At 36.2% G+C, this 13,612-nt stretch overlaps 1 protein-coding gene across 1 annotated transcript in view; it reads right to left on the bottom strand.

Annotated features, from left to right (window-relative positions):
* Nucleotides 1-13,280, bottom strand: part of NPAS3 (neuronal PAS domain protein 3) — a 57,153-nt gene extending 43,873 nt beyond the window's left edge. Inside the window, exon 1 of the mRNA XM_009864443.1 lies at nucleotides 13,166-13,280. Coding sequence (XP_009862745.1) covers nucleotides 13,166-13,219 — 54 coding nt within the window. The 5' untranslated portion in view covers nucleotides 13,220-13,280. The remainder of the gene's footprint in view (nucleotides 1-13,165) is intronic.
* Nucleotides 13,281-13,612: the final 332 nt, after the last annotated feature.

The raw sequence follows: 13,612 nt of genomic DNA, 5'->3' as shown, positions 1-13,612 counted from the left end.
TTTATAAATGAGATACAGTACGGGTGTTGTGTGCCATCTGTCAATCCACACTGAACCTCTCCTTATATTTGACCAAGTTTTTCTATGTAATTTAATAAAATAACAAGAAAAAATTAGGACAGCTCTGTTTTTCACTCACTGCAGTCTTAACCAAAAGCCAGTTTGAACACCTAGAACTATCTAATTTAAGAGTATGAGGCATCTCAGATCGTATTGAAATAAATGGTATGCCTGCCCCATCATCCAGTGATCATAGGATCTGCACCTTCATCATAATCTTCAGGTTGCTCAGCTGTTTCTCATCTGGAATGAGAGTCATCCATTTGCCCTTCATGTCACACTCATTCACGATAGCTGAAATGTTTATTCAGAAGGGGAGTAGAGATAATGAGCAAGGTGTCTTTGCTCTTAGTTACTAGGGGCTATTCAAAAGACTTCAGACTCACTCACTCATTGTGTTCCTTATTGCAACACAAAACAGCAGAGAAAAAAAAAAAAGTGTTCCCAACTCTTGTTATTTTATTATGACTTTCACCATACTTGGTGTTTAACTGAGAGCCTCAGTTTCTGCATCATTTTTTCTCTATGTGTTACTCAGGCTGCTGCCATTAACTGGACAAATTGACAAAACAGACTTTTTTATAGAGAGAGGCAAGGAATATGCCTTAGACAACGAGTTTCTTTGTGGCCTATAAAAGACTAGAATAGATCCAAGCATTTTGATCTCAAAATGAGGATTTAATATCTCTTACAGACAATATGGAGGTTCAGATAAATCTGCAGAGTTAGGTACAAGGAGACACACAGAATGAATTCAGCACTCAGTGCAGGCTGTAAGACACATGAGTGTGCAAGCTGTGATGCCTGGAAGAGCTGCAGGGCTTGTAGGAACCCAAACCAGACATGTATTTATTTTTGCACAGAAGATAAAGCATGGCTTTGTTTTTCTCTCCTGTAATGTTGGGAAAATTACGTAGAAGAAAACTTTAGTCTTTTCATCATTTGAGTTAAAATTTGAAGCTTGTTCTTCAAGTAACCACTAAAGGTAGAATATATAGGTCTGTTCATATATGCTTTAATCCAATGATCTAGAGGGACTAGATCCTTGGCCTATTTGCAAAATAAGAGTTTAAAAGATGTTGGCATCCGCTGATAAGATTGTGAGAATTGTATATAATATTTAACAAATAAAGATCAGTGGGTTCCTACAGAATGCAACAGTAATCTACAAAACTGATGTGAAAAGCCTTAGAGCAGTATCTTTTTGATGGGCTTTAAAACCGACCTACGGAAATCTTTAGCAAGCACATAAATTCTCCGTTAAAATCTATGGGATTGTTAAAGATACCTGGAGAAAAGATATCACATCATTGTAGTTAATGTGGTAGAACTTTTCAGTAAAGAAAGGGAAATAGGCTAAGAACATATATAAATTTTGGAGACTTTTATATATTTTGACCTGATGAATCATTAGTAGCCTATTGAACATTGATCTACATCCCTGTGAAATCCGGTGATGCCTGGTATTGTTTAGACCCTGTAAAACAGCTCAGAATTTGGTTCATTATCCTGCTTAAATCACTCTATTATAATTTCTCCTGTTTCGTCATTCACTTATGCTAAGCACCTTCCTTAAATCTCAGGTGAAATCCACATGATGCTTGGTGCAAACATATGCTTTGAATAACTGGCTGTCTCGTTTAGCTGCTAAATTTAAAGCAAGCCAGGGCTATGGCCCTGTATGTTTTGTTGGACATATTTTCTAGCTTTGTAGGGTAATGGCTGCATGATCTGATAAAAGCTGAGACTAAATGAAGTCTACAATTTGTATTCCTACAGCCACAAGTTTATTGGCTTATGGGTTTTATTTTTTCTTTTCTACCTTGGCTCTGTCTGTAAGGTTCATTACTTACAGTTACTGCAGAATCAATTTGAAATGGCCAAAATCAGTGATGGAATTTATAGCACAATAAATGTACTGCCATACAAGTGCTGTTACACATGAAAGGGCCTCAAAATATTCTTTGCAGCAATCCTTCTACATAGCAGAGTGTTCTGTTTTTATCAATTTAACAGAATCGTCACAGGCATATTCTGAGAGGTGTAATCCTGACAGCTACACAGCAGATTTTCTCTGAGGCAGATATTTTTACAGGAAAACAATATTATTGATAAAATCTTAGCATATCAGAACACAGAAAAGAGACTGAGCACATCTTTTTCTTTCTCCACATCAGGCATTTGCAGTTCTATTGCACAAAAAAACCTGAACCCCGAACCAGAAAGAGTTTATGAAGAAAGCATTCTCATAGTGCTTGATATATATATTAATTAGTTATTAGTTTTGGAACCCTGAAATCTAGAGTAAGAGCACATGGTGGGCACTGTGCCATGTGGAAAATGTGGAGGGCACTTCAAGCTAAAACATAAAGTACAGTAGCAGTAGTTGTCTGTTTATAAAGTTTACAAGGATTTACATTTCTCTTTAGTCTATTTTTCTTTCCAAGTGCCTCTGTTATAGACATCTCATATTTTACACCATTTCGTAGCGCAGAAAGTTGTAACTTTAGCATGATGCATTGTGAAAAAAATACAGAAAAGACAGATGGCAGGCTGTCCTCCCCAAAACTCAATTTCATAATATGCATGTGATTGCTAATAGGCAGGCACTAAAAAACAATTTTCCTTGACAGAGGAGAGCTGATAAATTGTCAACATAAACTTTGTCTATGGTTGCTCCAGCAATCTAAAGCTCTTCTGTGAGTTTTGTACCATGAAAGTTTGCATCTTACAACCATATCAAAATTTATGAATGCATATGACTATAAAGTGACTGAAAACAACCTATTACGCATGTTTGTGAATCAGCCCCTTACTTCCTCAGGAAAAATTGCCCAGTGTCCGGATCTGAACCCTGGGCATGGGACTGTGGGAGAGCCAGACTGGGTTCGGTGAAGCCCTGTGAGCTAATTAAAACTGGGCTCTGCATTTAGGTATCACTTAAACACAGTGCTAGGTCTAGTGGTGGGCTGACCTAACCAATATGGTCTTTGCAACAACACAACGACGTGAAGGATCACAAGAACTGAAAGCAGTTCATTAATTAAGAAAAAAAAAAACCAACACAAAATATTAATGAGCACTTGAGCAAGGACAAATGAATGGAAAGGCTAATAAGGTAATGATTTTCAAGAAGAGACATGATTATCTAATATTTCAAAGATAAAACATACCTGGACCTTCCAAAATATATCAAAAGTGACAGGGCTCATTGAGTTCAATGAAATAAAAATAAGCATTCAGATCATGCATGTGCAAATTTTTAGGGAAAATGGCCAAAATATAGAATACGACCCATTTACATTGAAAGAGCAGAGTTCATTTCAGATTCAAAAATTTCTCTAATTTTGATTTTTTTAAAGCTTATAAATTTGCACACCTCTAAGGATTCAGATCCTGTGTCTGAGAATAACTGAGAAACAGTAACTCATGAGCAGATGAGTTGTGACTGCTGTGTAGTGAATGTATTTGCCTGAAACAAAATAACTAGATGATCTCCCACCACATATTTAATTGCAAGAATTTCTTAAGTTCGATTGTGAAAAGACTATGAAATATTTTCATCAGGCTCTTCTTACCACACAGAGGAGATGCTACTTGAAAGTATGTGACCAAGTCTGTAAAGTAAAACCATGGGAAGAATCCATATTTCTTGAACTTTCTTTTAATTACAGCAATACTGTCAATTTTAACAGCACTAAACTTGCATCCTGTTGCTCTAATTATCTGCAGTCTATCTTACTTTTCCTATGACCCCTAAATTAAAAGAAAAATAAATAGAACAGCATTACACCAAGAATAGATCTTAAATTCAGGAAATATTGCCAAACTTAGACAGATGCGCTCTTTCCCAAGTATATTTGGATAGAGTCACTGATGTGCTATATTGTTTGGTCTAGGAGGAAAAAATAGACAAAGACTAGAATTGTAACCGAGTATCTCTGTACAAAGGAAAGGGGAATGGGAGCTTATAATGTGCTATCACAAACAAAAGTGGAAAACATATTGTTTATAACTGATGAAACAGACCTTGGCTGTGTCCTTTTAATGGCAAGCAATTCACACAGCAATGTGCACAAGAAGTTCAGAGAGAATAAAATACCTATCCATAAAACGTGAAATAAAACTTGTAACACTCTTCAGGGTAACCTCTTCAGAGCTCAGACCTCTTTATGCAATCTGTATGGATTCCCAGTAAAGGCTCTGAATATGAAGTTTGTAAGAAAACTAGCACTTCTTGTAACACACTCAGTGTTTTCATTTATTTGGGGTCTTTTGTATGAATTTTAAGGAATGCAGAAAATTAAGATATGCAAGCTTATTATTGGATGCTGATTATTCTCCTTTAAGCAGGCACAAAATTTTAATTCTAAGGAGGGAGAGCCAAAAAATATAGCAGTAACAATTAAAATTTCTTATTTCATACTGGTTATAGATGCATTATGGTATATAAGCTCTAGGGTCAGTATAAGCCTTGCTCAGCTTTCTTTAAAAGCATTGGGAGTAATAAAGACTTCCATTTTATCTTCAGTGAAATAACACTGCTGAAATATCACCTCATTTTTGATGTCAGCAGTGATTTCTTTTTACCTCCATGATGTCAAATGGGAATTATTATTATTAGAACGACGACTTCCTAATGATGCTGTAAAAAGTAGAAACTGAAATCCTTCCCACCAAACATCTATATTCTGCCTTCTCCATAGGGTAAAGCAAATAGGTTCAACCAAACATCACTCTTCAGCATTAAACAGACAAATAAGAGACTTGCTTAAACATTTTGAAACAGAAGCATAACAGCTTATTTGGTTATATCGTGGTGCATACGCACTCTGGACAATAGAAGAAAAAAGGAAATTTATACTATAGGAACTCTTTCTGGGAAACATGGCCTGAAATACTCATGATCAATATTCTGCTCTAGAAGATAAAAACAGCAAATCAGTGCCCAGATCACTAGTCATTGCTATGGGGAATGAAAATCTCATGTGATGGTCCTTGTTCAACTACAGGCTTCACGTATGGCGTACTGGTGATGGAGACATCACTGAAATGCTCTGTGCCTTTGTTCTCCTATTCTCTCAAACGAGCAGGTACAGAAGAAGGTTGCTTCATATGACAGCAAATTATACTAAAAAAATGGCTTTTGAGTAAATGATGGGCCTTGAACCTTATGCAACCACCTATTCATGTAGAAAGTCGGTGAAGAGCAGTTGCAAAGTGATAGTGTCTGCGTGAAGGATTTTGATTTGCTAATATTTTACTTTGGTCCAAATATAAAAAGCTACAGTGCATAGAGATTCCCTACCATTTTTACATGTGCCTATCACATGTATCACTTCACAGTAGTTGGTGAGGGGCTTTTTAGGATGTCGGGTAGTGGTAGGACTAGAGGGAATGGATTAAAAGGAGACATGGATCAATCCAGATTGGACATTAGGAAGTTCTTCACCATGAGGGAGGGGAGACACTGGCACAGGTTGCCCAGAGCGGTGGTGGCTCTGAGCAGCCTGATCCAGTGGGAGGATGTCCCTGCCTATGGTGGGGGGGTTGGAACTAGATGATCTTTAAGGTCCCTTTCAACCCTGACAATTTTATGATTCTATGATTCTATAAAGCTTGGAGGTCTCCAGGGTGGACAAATCTATAGTGAATATGAAAAATACTAATCAAATCAAAAAAGAAAAATAAAAGAGTCTCTATATAAAGTCTCTTTGTTTTGAAATAAGAAAGGCAAAGTTTGTAAGGAGTGAAGCCAGCTCCTTGATGAGACGGTGGATGCCACCAGTCCCGCTCCTCTCCCACAACAAGGTGGCAGGAACAGCAGCTTCAGGGAGCTCCCTGGAAAATGTGTTTTTCTGCATCTTTTCCTTTCTGAGGGCAAGTATTTCAGAGTAGCTCTTCTACAGCCAGTGGTAGCCCACTTGAGAGCATAAGCTCGTCTTTTTCTGAGTTTCTGTGAAGGCCCTACTGACCTTCACACCATCGGATCCAAGTACATTTTTATTTGGCATATCATTTTGCCTATTCAGGACAACCATCAAAATAAAGGAAGTACCAGTCTGAGAAACTGAAGTGTGATGTGCTGGGACACAGAGATGATTTGACAGTATTCATTTGCTAGGAAGAAAGGCTGAGGATGAAGTACAGCATGCAATTGCAGTTGGCTCTGACACAAACAGGCATTGTTATCTTTGGCAAGTTACTTGATCTCTTGGTATGTCAGCACTTTCCAGTCTCAGAGTGTTGCAAAAGTACATTAATTAATATAGATGACATAAGCAACAGGAAAAAACCAGTAAAACGTGATGCTTTGTGCAGGTAAGAACTTGTACAAAAGGTAAAAGAAAGTTTAAAAACTATGTGGGAATTATGGGTCAAAAAACAAATGAAAAGTAAAGATGGCTTTCCAAGTTCATGTTGAGGTGAAGTCATAATTCATTGTTTATCTCATTGTTGCACAATGCAAACAAATTAATGCAGGTATTATATAAGAAGATGTGAAGAGTAGGGAAAAAAGGAATTTTTAAAAGGACTCAGCTTTAACAGGACAAAGAAACAGCCTGATCCTTACCAATTGTGGGTAGATAACATTTCTGCACGTATTGAACACAATAATTAATGATGAAGGAAAAAATACAAGTGATTCATAATGACAGTATTTAAATAGTGTTTTAAGTTTTTCCAGCTGTTTGAAAGAGATTTTGTCTATAGATTTTTTAGTTTCAAAGAACATGTGATTATTTATTACATAGCAAAGAACATGTAAAAAATTATTAACGAGACCCAGCTTGGGTTGCCAGTATGTAAAATGTGCTGCAGAACCTTAGCCATACAAGAAAATATATTCAAGGGTGGTCTTTCCTTTGTGAAGAGAATGCGGAGAGAGGCAATAACCCACAGCTCTACCTTGAGTGCAATGACCATACCTTTTTCCTTGTGTCTGTGTTATTTGCACATGGACGATACATTCAAAATGAACTTGTGCTTGCCCACCTATAGAGTAATGAAATTAATGTCTGAATGGACGTTCCACATTTGTGGAACAACTTTATTCCTAGAAGATATTTTTGTTTAGGATTTTTGTGCAACTCTTAAAAAATATATTTACTTGCAGACGGAACAGTGAAAAATACTCTCTTGCACAAACACGGTCTTCTCCCTCTAGCTAACTCATCACAAAAGCTAAAATACACGTATGTGATTGCGTAAGATGTCAGGATTATACTCGTGTGACTATCAATTCAATACTTATATTTTCTATTCAACAGCTGTTGATCTCCTATTTCCAAATCAAAACAGTGTGCAACAACAAGAAACACAATGAGAACCCGATTTTCTTAAATGCAAAATTCACTGAAATGCAAGTTTAAGAACCTTCCATTCAGTTTCATCTCAGTTCTGAATTTCATTGACGGTTTCATACTCAGTAACTAAGTTTACCAGTGGAAAGATGATACCATGTGTGCAAGTATCTGCTGAAAAGCAGGAAGATGTACTCATATATATTAGCTGGATAGTACCTTTTTCCAATGTATGAGCTTACTGTCTTTTCTAAGCATACTTCGGACAAAATCTTTGAACTGTTGGGAAGTGGTAGAGATTATTAAAAAAGCTATTAATGTCTGCATTTGCACATCTAATACAGTGTTTACATTCTGAAAAGGAGGTGGGCCAAAATATCCCCTGGCAGCAGTTACAAACGAGCCAAATGGAGAAGAGATGTTGGCAGCAGCATCTGTCCCACAGAAAATCCTGGCTGATGATTTTTCACAGAGCACCGTGTGGTTCTCTTTGCTCCTACATAAGGCATACTCCCAATCATTAATATCAAGCTGTGGCAGAAAAAATTGGTGGATAAATTAAGAAAACTCTGTGGATGGAAGACCTCTCTTTTTCTCACCTGGGAGCACAATATCTTTCTCCCAGTACGTAACAGGAGGCATTCTCTGGTTCCCACTCTGGTGGGATCCCATTGTTCTCCTGTCACTCACTGATCACTGTTTATTAACATTACAATGGGTCTCACACATCTAGATAATTAGTGTTACTTATGGAAGTGCAACAAATATTTTGTATACCTATGACTCAATAAAACTTGGTTCTTGGAAGAGTACCAGATTTGGCTTGGAGCTGATCTCTCTATATTTTTGATATTTTATTATGTAGAGGAGTAAATCCTGATCTCGTAGTTTCCTTTCACTGTTATGTCCAGTGACTTTTAATAAAGGTACCTTCAGAATTAGGTTTTATGTTTTCTTTCATTTTAGAATCCAGTTTGTGATTTCCCACTTACATAGCTTGGATTATGCTGCAACAAAATCACAACTCCGAAGCCAGATGAACATTTAAGACTATTTGAGAAGAAATACATCCTGATACAAGCGTCAGGAATACTATAGCTGCGTCAGGAATACTATATCTGCAGTTACCATGAGGAATGATCAAAGTCTGAATCTCTCTTTTAAAGAAGACTGCTGTTAAAAAGGTTTTTTATATCATACTAACAGGTTAATTACATTAGTGCTACTGCAGTAATGAATGCGTAACATACATTCATGTCTCCAAATGGTAGAAAAGTGCTATAAATTCTGTTTAAAAGATATTCAGCCCTGAAAATGTTTTTTGAGGAAGTGGAGTTAGTAGCTGTTGAACACTTTAAAAAAAATTGGTTAATGTATTTAGATGCTGAGTGTGAACCAAGCTTTTTCAGACAGCTCTCCTAATAGAATCTCACAGCTCTATAGCAAGGCATAAAATGAACTCTAGTCTTCTTAATCCTGTTGCAGATAGTCTTTTCTTGAACCGTATCTTTATATCTACAAGTAGATACTTCATAAGACTCAGATTGGCCCATTAGTATTTTGTTCTTTTATAAGTAATGCTGCATCTTTACTAGCTAAGAGACTTCCTTTTGACTAAAAGGTCATCGATTTACATGGGTGAATTCTCGATCAGTTCTTTCTCTCTGACAAATTACCTTTAAGTCTTCCCAGTGCTGAAAAGTCTGGGGAATGCATGTGCTGACATTTAGAAAACTCTTCACATAATGCTTCCTGATGTTGGTTTCTTATTCCTTCTTATTCCACCTCAATTAAGGAGGTGTGGCAGTAGCCATGTGATGAAATACTAAATTCTGCAGTTTTCTCTCTTCCTACAGACAAAGGTCAGGATACCTTTCCAGGACAGAGTAAAATGCTTGACAGAAAAGATTTCAAGGGGGAAAAATATTAGGAGAAAAGAATTTAGGCCAAGCTGGAAAGTGGGATATGTGAATATCCTCAGGCTGAGGAGGGAATTAAATCTGACTACAACATAGCCCATACCTAAGAAATGTACTAATCATTAGACTATTATGCCAAAAAAATAGCTGCCTTCTCTTTCTTCCTCCTTTCTATTTCCCTGAAATGGAAGCTGGCTTTCTGCTGTGTTCTTAACCAGCCCATGATATATTGGCCTTTAAAGGGATTTTGTAACAGTGACATCTTGTTTCTGAATTCCAGGTGAATTTTTCACTTTAATGGGAAACAATGTTTTAAGCTTTGGATTGAATCAAGAGGATGGTATCACAAGGCAAGTGCAATGGCATAGTTTTGTCTAATAGAGTTTTAGAGTTTTTTGGCTTTCATGCTTTCTTGGAATAACAAACAAAAATTCTGCCCAAAACTGCAATTACTTCAAGTGCACAAACGAGATTGATAAATCTTGCCCAACTCCTCAATTTCTTCTAAAAAAAAATAATTAAAACCATTAATTTTAAATTGTGAATAAATGCATGAATAATTTGAAAAAGGATGATAATAGAACTGTGATGAACATAAAATTTCAACAAATTTAGATATCTATCTTCAAAATTATCATTCAAAGAATTCTAACTTTATGATTTTAAATAAAAAATCTGAGAGCACAGTCTCAAAAAATGTTTATTCTTCTAAACAATTTGAACATTTCAGCAGAGAAAAATAAGAAGTCTCTGCATCATGCATCTTAGACAACAGCTGTAGTGGTAATACATTCTGAATTTTGCAGTGAATGGAATTATCTTTTTCTCTTTTTATTTGTTCTCAATGTGTTTTATCAGCTGACTACATTTTTTTTGACTTTTTTTTAAGATTGTAGAGCCTAAGAATACTAAGAATGGGAAAATCTAGTTCAAGGAGGGTGCTAGGGAACCATGAAGGGGGAGGAGAGATGAAGGATTAACCATGTAACCACTTGCCCGTTTCAGATTTTTAAGGTAACATAATTAATGAAAAAAAGGCTATTACCGCTATCTTTACACATAATTCAAGATTAATTAAATCATTTCAGGAAGGGACTATAAACAAGGTTGATCTCATATCAGAACAGTCTGGAACTGGGTATCTTTAAGGTATATATACGTGGAAGTCTATCAGTGATTTTTACTACAACATCTCTTTTGATAGAAAATTAGTCCCAACTAGATCAACCCAAATGATTACTCAATCTCATTCTCTGAGTGTTTTCAATTTTACGTGATTTTCCTGAGGCCGGGATCGCTCATTCTGAAAATTGGCTAAGCATCTTGTGGACCACCTCAATTATTTCCTACTTGAAGAAAACATTCATCAGCAGTCCTCCAAGCAAGGAAAATAATGGAGATGTGGTTCTGAGCTCAGTAAGACTTTGCAACAAGACACATCAGCCTGCTCCACTAGGATTTCCCAGAGGAACTTTGCTGCACGTGACCCCAACTGACATAGTGTTTCCTGAGTAAATACTGGAAGTCTTCCAGAGATCTCTGAGGCAGAATTTAACCAGCTCTTCCCATGAGTTTGTCAATTTTATGTAACTATTCCTCCCTTTGATAATTTGTTATAGTTGTACATCCATGAGGCTCATGGTTCTTTCTTAATTTTATTAAAATATATACCTGAAGAAATTCCAGAAGCTTTAAGTTTGTTCTGGCACTGGACTTTTAGAAATCAATGAATAAATTGGTAACATTCCTAAAAATGTGAGTGACATTCACCATAGCAGTTGAGTTTTATTATACTTGTCTAACACCAGCTGAAAATGATGTTTACACAAAGCACTTCTTAACACTCGGTAAAAAAGAAATTCACGTGATCCAACCCTTCAAAAATGAATACACAATTTTTCTGGGTCTCACTGAGGCTTTGGATAATTGGCACAGAGTGCCAATAACCACACTTTTGAAAAACTGTCAAAAACAATTCATATGGCTGAACACAGCTCACTTCAGGCAAACACTGTCAGTTAAAAATCTTCAAAACATCAAAAAAACTACACCTCTATATTTACACCTGCCCAGGACTTGTATGCTGTTTATGCAATTTTACTCATGCTGACTTGCTGATGCCTCATTGAAAAATTTGGAAAAAACCCCTAATGTATAATTTACAGACAGTTTTGTTGACTACCATACTTTTTCCTTTTATATATTCTTTGTGTCTAGGAAAAGCTGGCTAAAAAATGATATCTGATCTTTCAAAATTCATTTTGCTCTGCAGAATGCGACATCTTAGTTATGGTTTTCAGTGTTTCCATAAGGCATTAGCAGGTCTAAGAGGAATGAAATTCTGGTTTTAATATTGACATTACTGTGTCTTTCGTTTGAGTAAAGGGTCTACTATGAATTTCAAAAACTATACTGTAAGAAGTAAAAAACCCACCTCGCAAAGCCAGCCCATTTTAGATATGTTCTACTCTTGTGCTGGACTAACATTAGACTGTCACATGTCCAAGATGAGTCACTTATATGCCTTCCTTTTGTTCTCACCAAAAATTCTCAAGACTACAAAATCCACAGACAAATTATCTGTTTTTTTCCCATTACTATTGCAGCAAAAATATCTCAACAAAGCAAGTTTGCTGCAAATCTAACATTGGTCTAGCCTGGATGGACCATGCCTAATCATAAAAATTACCTTGGATAGACCATGCCTAATCATGAAAATTAGTACAACAGCAACAACCTGCCCATTTGTTCATACATCCGCCTTCCTCCTCCCGAGACTACCAGCACACTTACTAGTCTTGATACATTCTGAGACTTGTAAACTGGTCAGCATGAACAAGTATCTAGAGTATTCTTTCAGATGTTGACAATGGATTTAAGTTTCCATTAGCAACTGCTTTAATCATCTTCACCCAGAAACCATCCAGCAGAAGGACTCCCAGCCACTTGCTTGCAAAGACATTTCTACCAGATTTTTACTGCTCAGATAGAATACCTTGATGCTATATTCACAGATCATTTTTTTAAGAAAAAGTGAGTTGGGGAATTTTACTTCAAAACTCCCTTATAACTTCCTCTGAAAAGTGAAAAAAATGCTTGTAAAAGTTTTAAAATGAACATTGACAAGCAACTTCTTTAAATACACACACATTCTCAGGCTTATTTTCTTGCACCACTTTTTTATCTTGTGTAATTCTTAATGGATGACATATTTCATTCCACAAGTTGACAAAGTTAAAAATGTGCTATTCCTTCTAGTTTTAGTATACTGTAAAGCCACTGATAGCTACAGGCACTATGAGCGATACATGACTGAAGAAAAATGAGATTACTGCTGATAAGGAACAAGAGACTTTCATATCTTAAAAGACTCTGAAATCCAGCAAATATGATCCCCAGCAGCAGATGCCCCTCAGACAGACAATGAAAGAAAAATGGTGGAAAAGTACTCGTTGTGGATTGTGTTTCCTTCAGCCAGAATGGCAGCGAAATTAAATAGCACTGTCTGCATGAAGAAATCCTACCTCTGGGAAAAACATAACCCAACAGTCTAACAAAACGAGTAGTGATTTTCCACTATGCAAAAAGTGATGTTACTCTGACTCACCTTCTTTGGAAAAGTATACATTTACTCTGGAAGCGTTGCTCTTTTGAAAGCTACCGTGCTGTTACCATCAATGTTTATTATAGTAACAATCAATATAATGGAGGTGGAGTACCAAAGCCAAACCTCAGGCTGGAGTATTAATGATTCTTTAACAAAAGGAATGAGACATATGAAAATGCAAAACAGCTCCTTTCTCTGTCTATTAATATGTCCCTGTAATAGATATGAACATAATTTAAAAATGTCAATATTTCAGGCTACAACACAACCCTTACCTTGTATCCTGACGATTTGATGTGCACTCCTCGCTTGGTCAGTGTAGATTTCATTCGGATGAAAAAAGAGCGCTCTAGGGTGTTGTCAGTGGTTAGTAAACTGGGGCTTGTAGATTCCACTAGGGAACAGAAAAAATACATATATACATAATTTAGATTTTATACATCCCTTTTAAACTATTTTTCAGGTGCAATCCTTGAACTCACTAAAAATAAATGACTGATGGATGCTAAGAGTGTTGTAATCAATTTACCTCATTTAGAAAATGTTTACTTAGCAAAAAAAAAATTGAAAAATATACGTATACTTAGTAAGTTTCATTTTCAAGTAATTTTCCCAAAGAATTTTTAACAGAGATTTGACTCATTAACTCTTTCTTGCACAATTTTGTTACGTCTGGAGTTAATTTGTTAGAGTATGACATTGTTTTAAAACCCAAGAAGTTC

Source organism: Apaloderma vittatum, unplaced genomic scaffold (assembly GCF_000703405.1).
Source record: "Apaloderma vittatum isolate BGI_N311 unplaced genomic scaffold, ASM70340v1 scaffold8252, whole genome shotgun sequence".
Classification (NCBI taxonomy): Eukaryota; Metazoa; Chordata; class Aves; order Trogoniformes; family Trogonidae; genus Apaloderma; species Apaloderma vittatum.
Note: the sequence above shows the minus strand (reverse complement) of the source record. Positions and strands in the feature narration are given on the sequence as shown.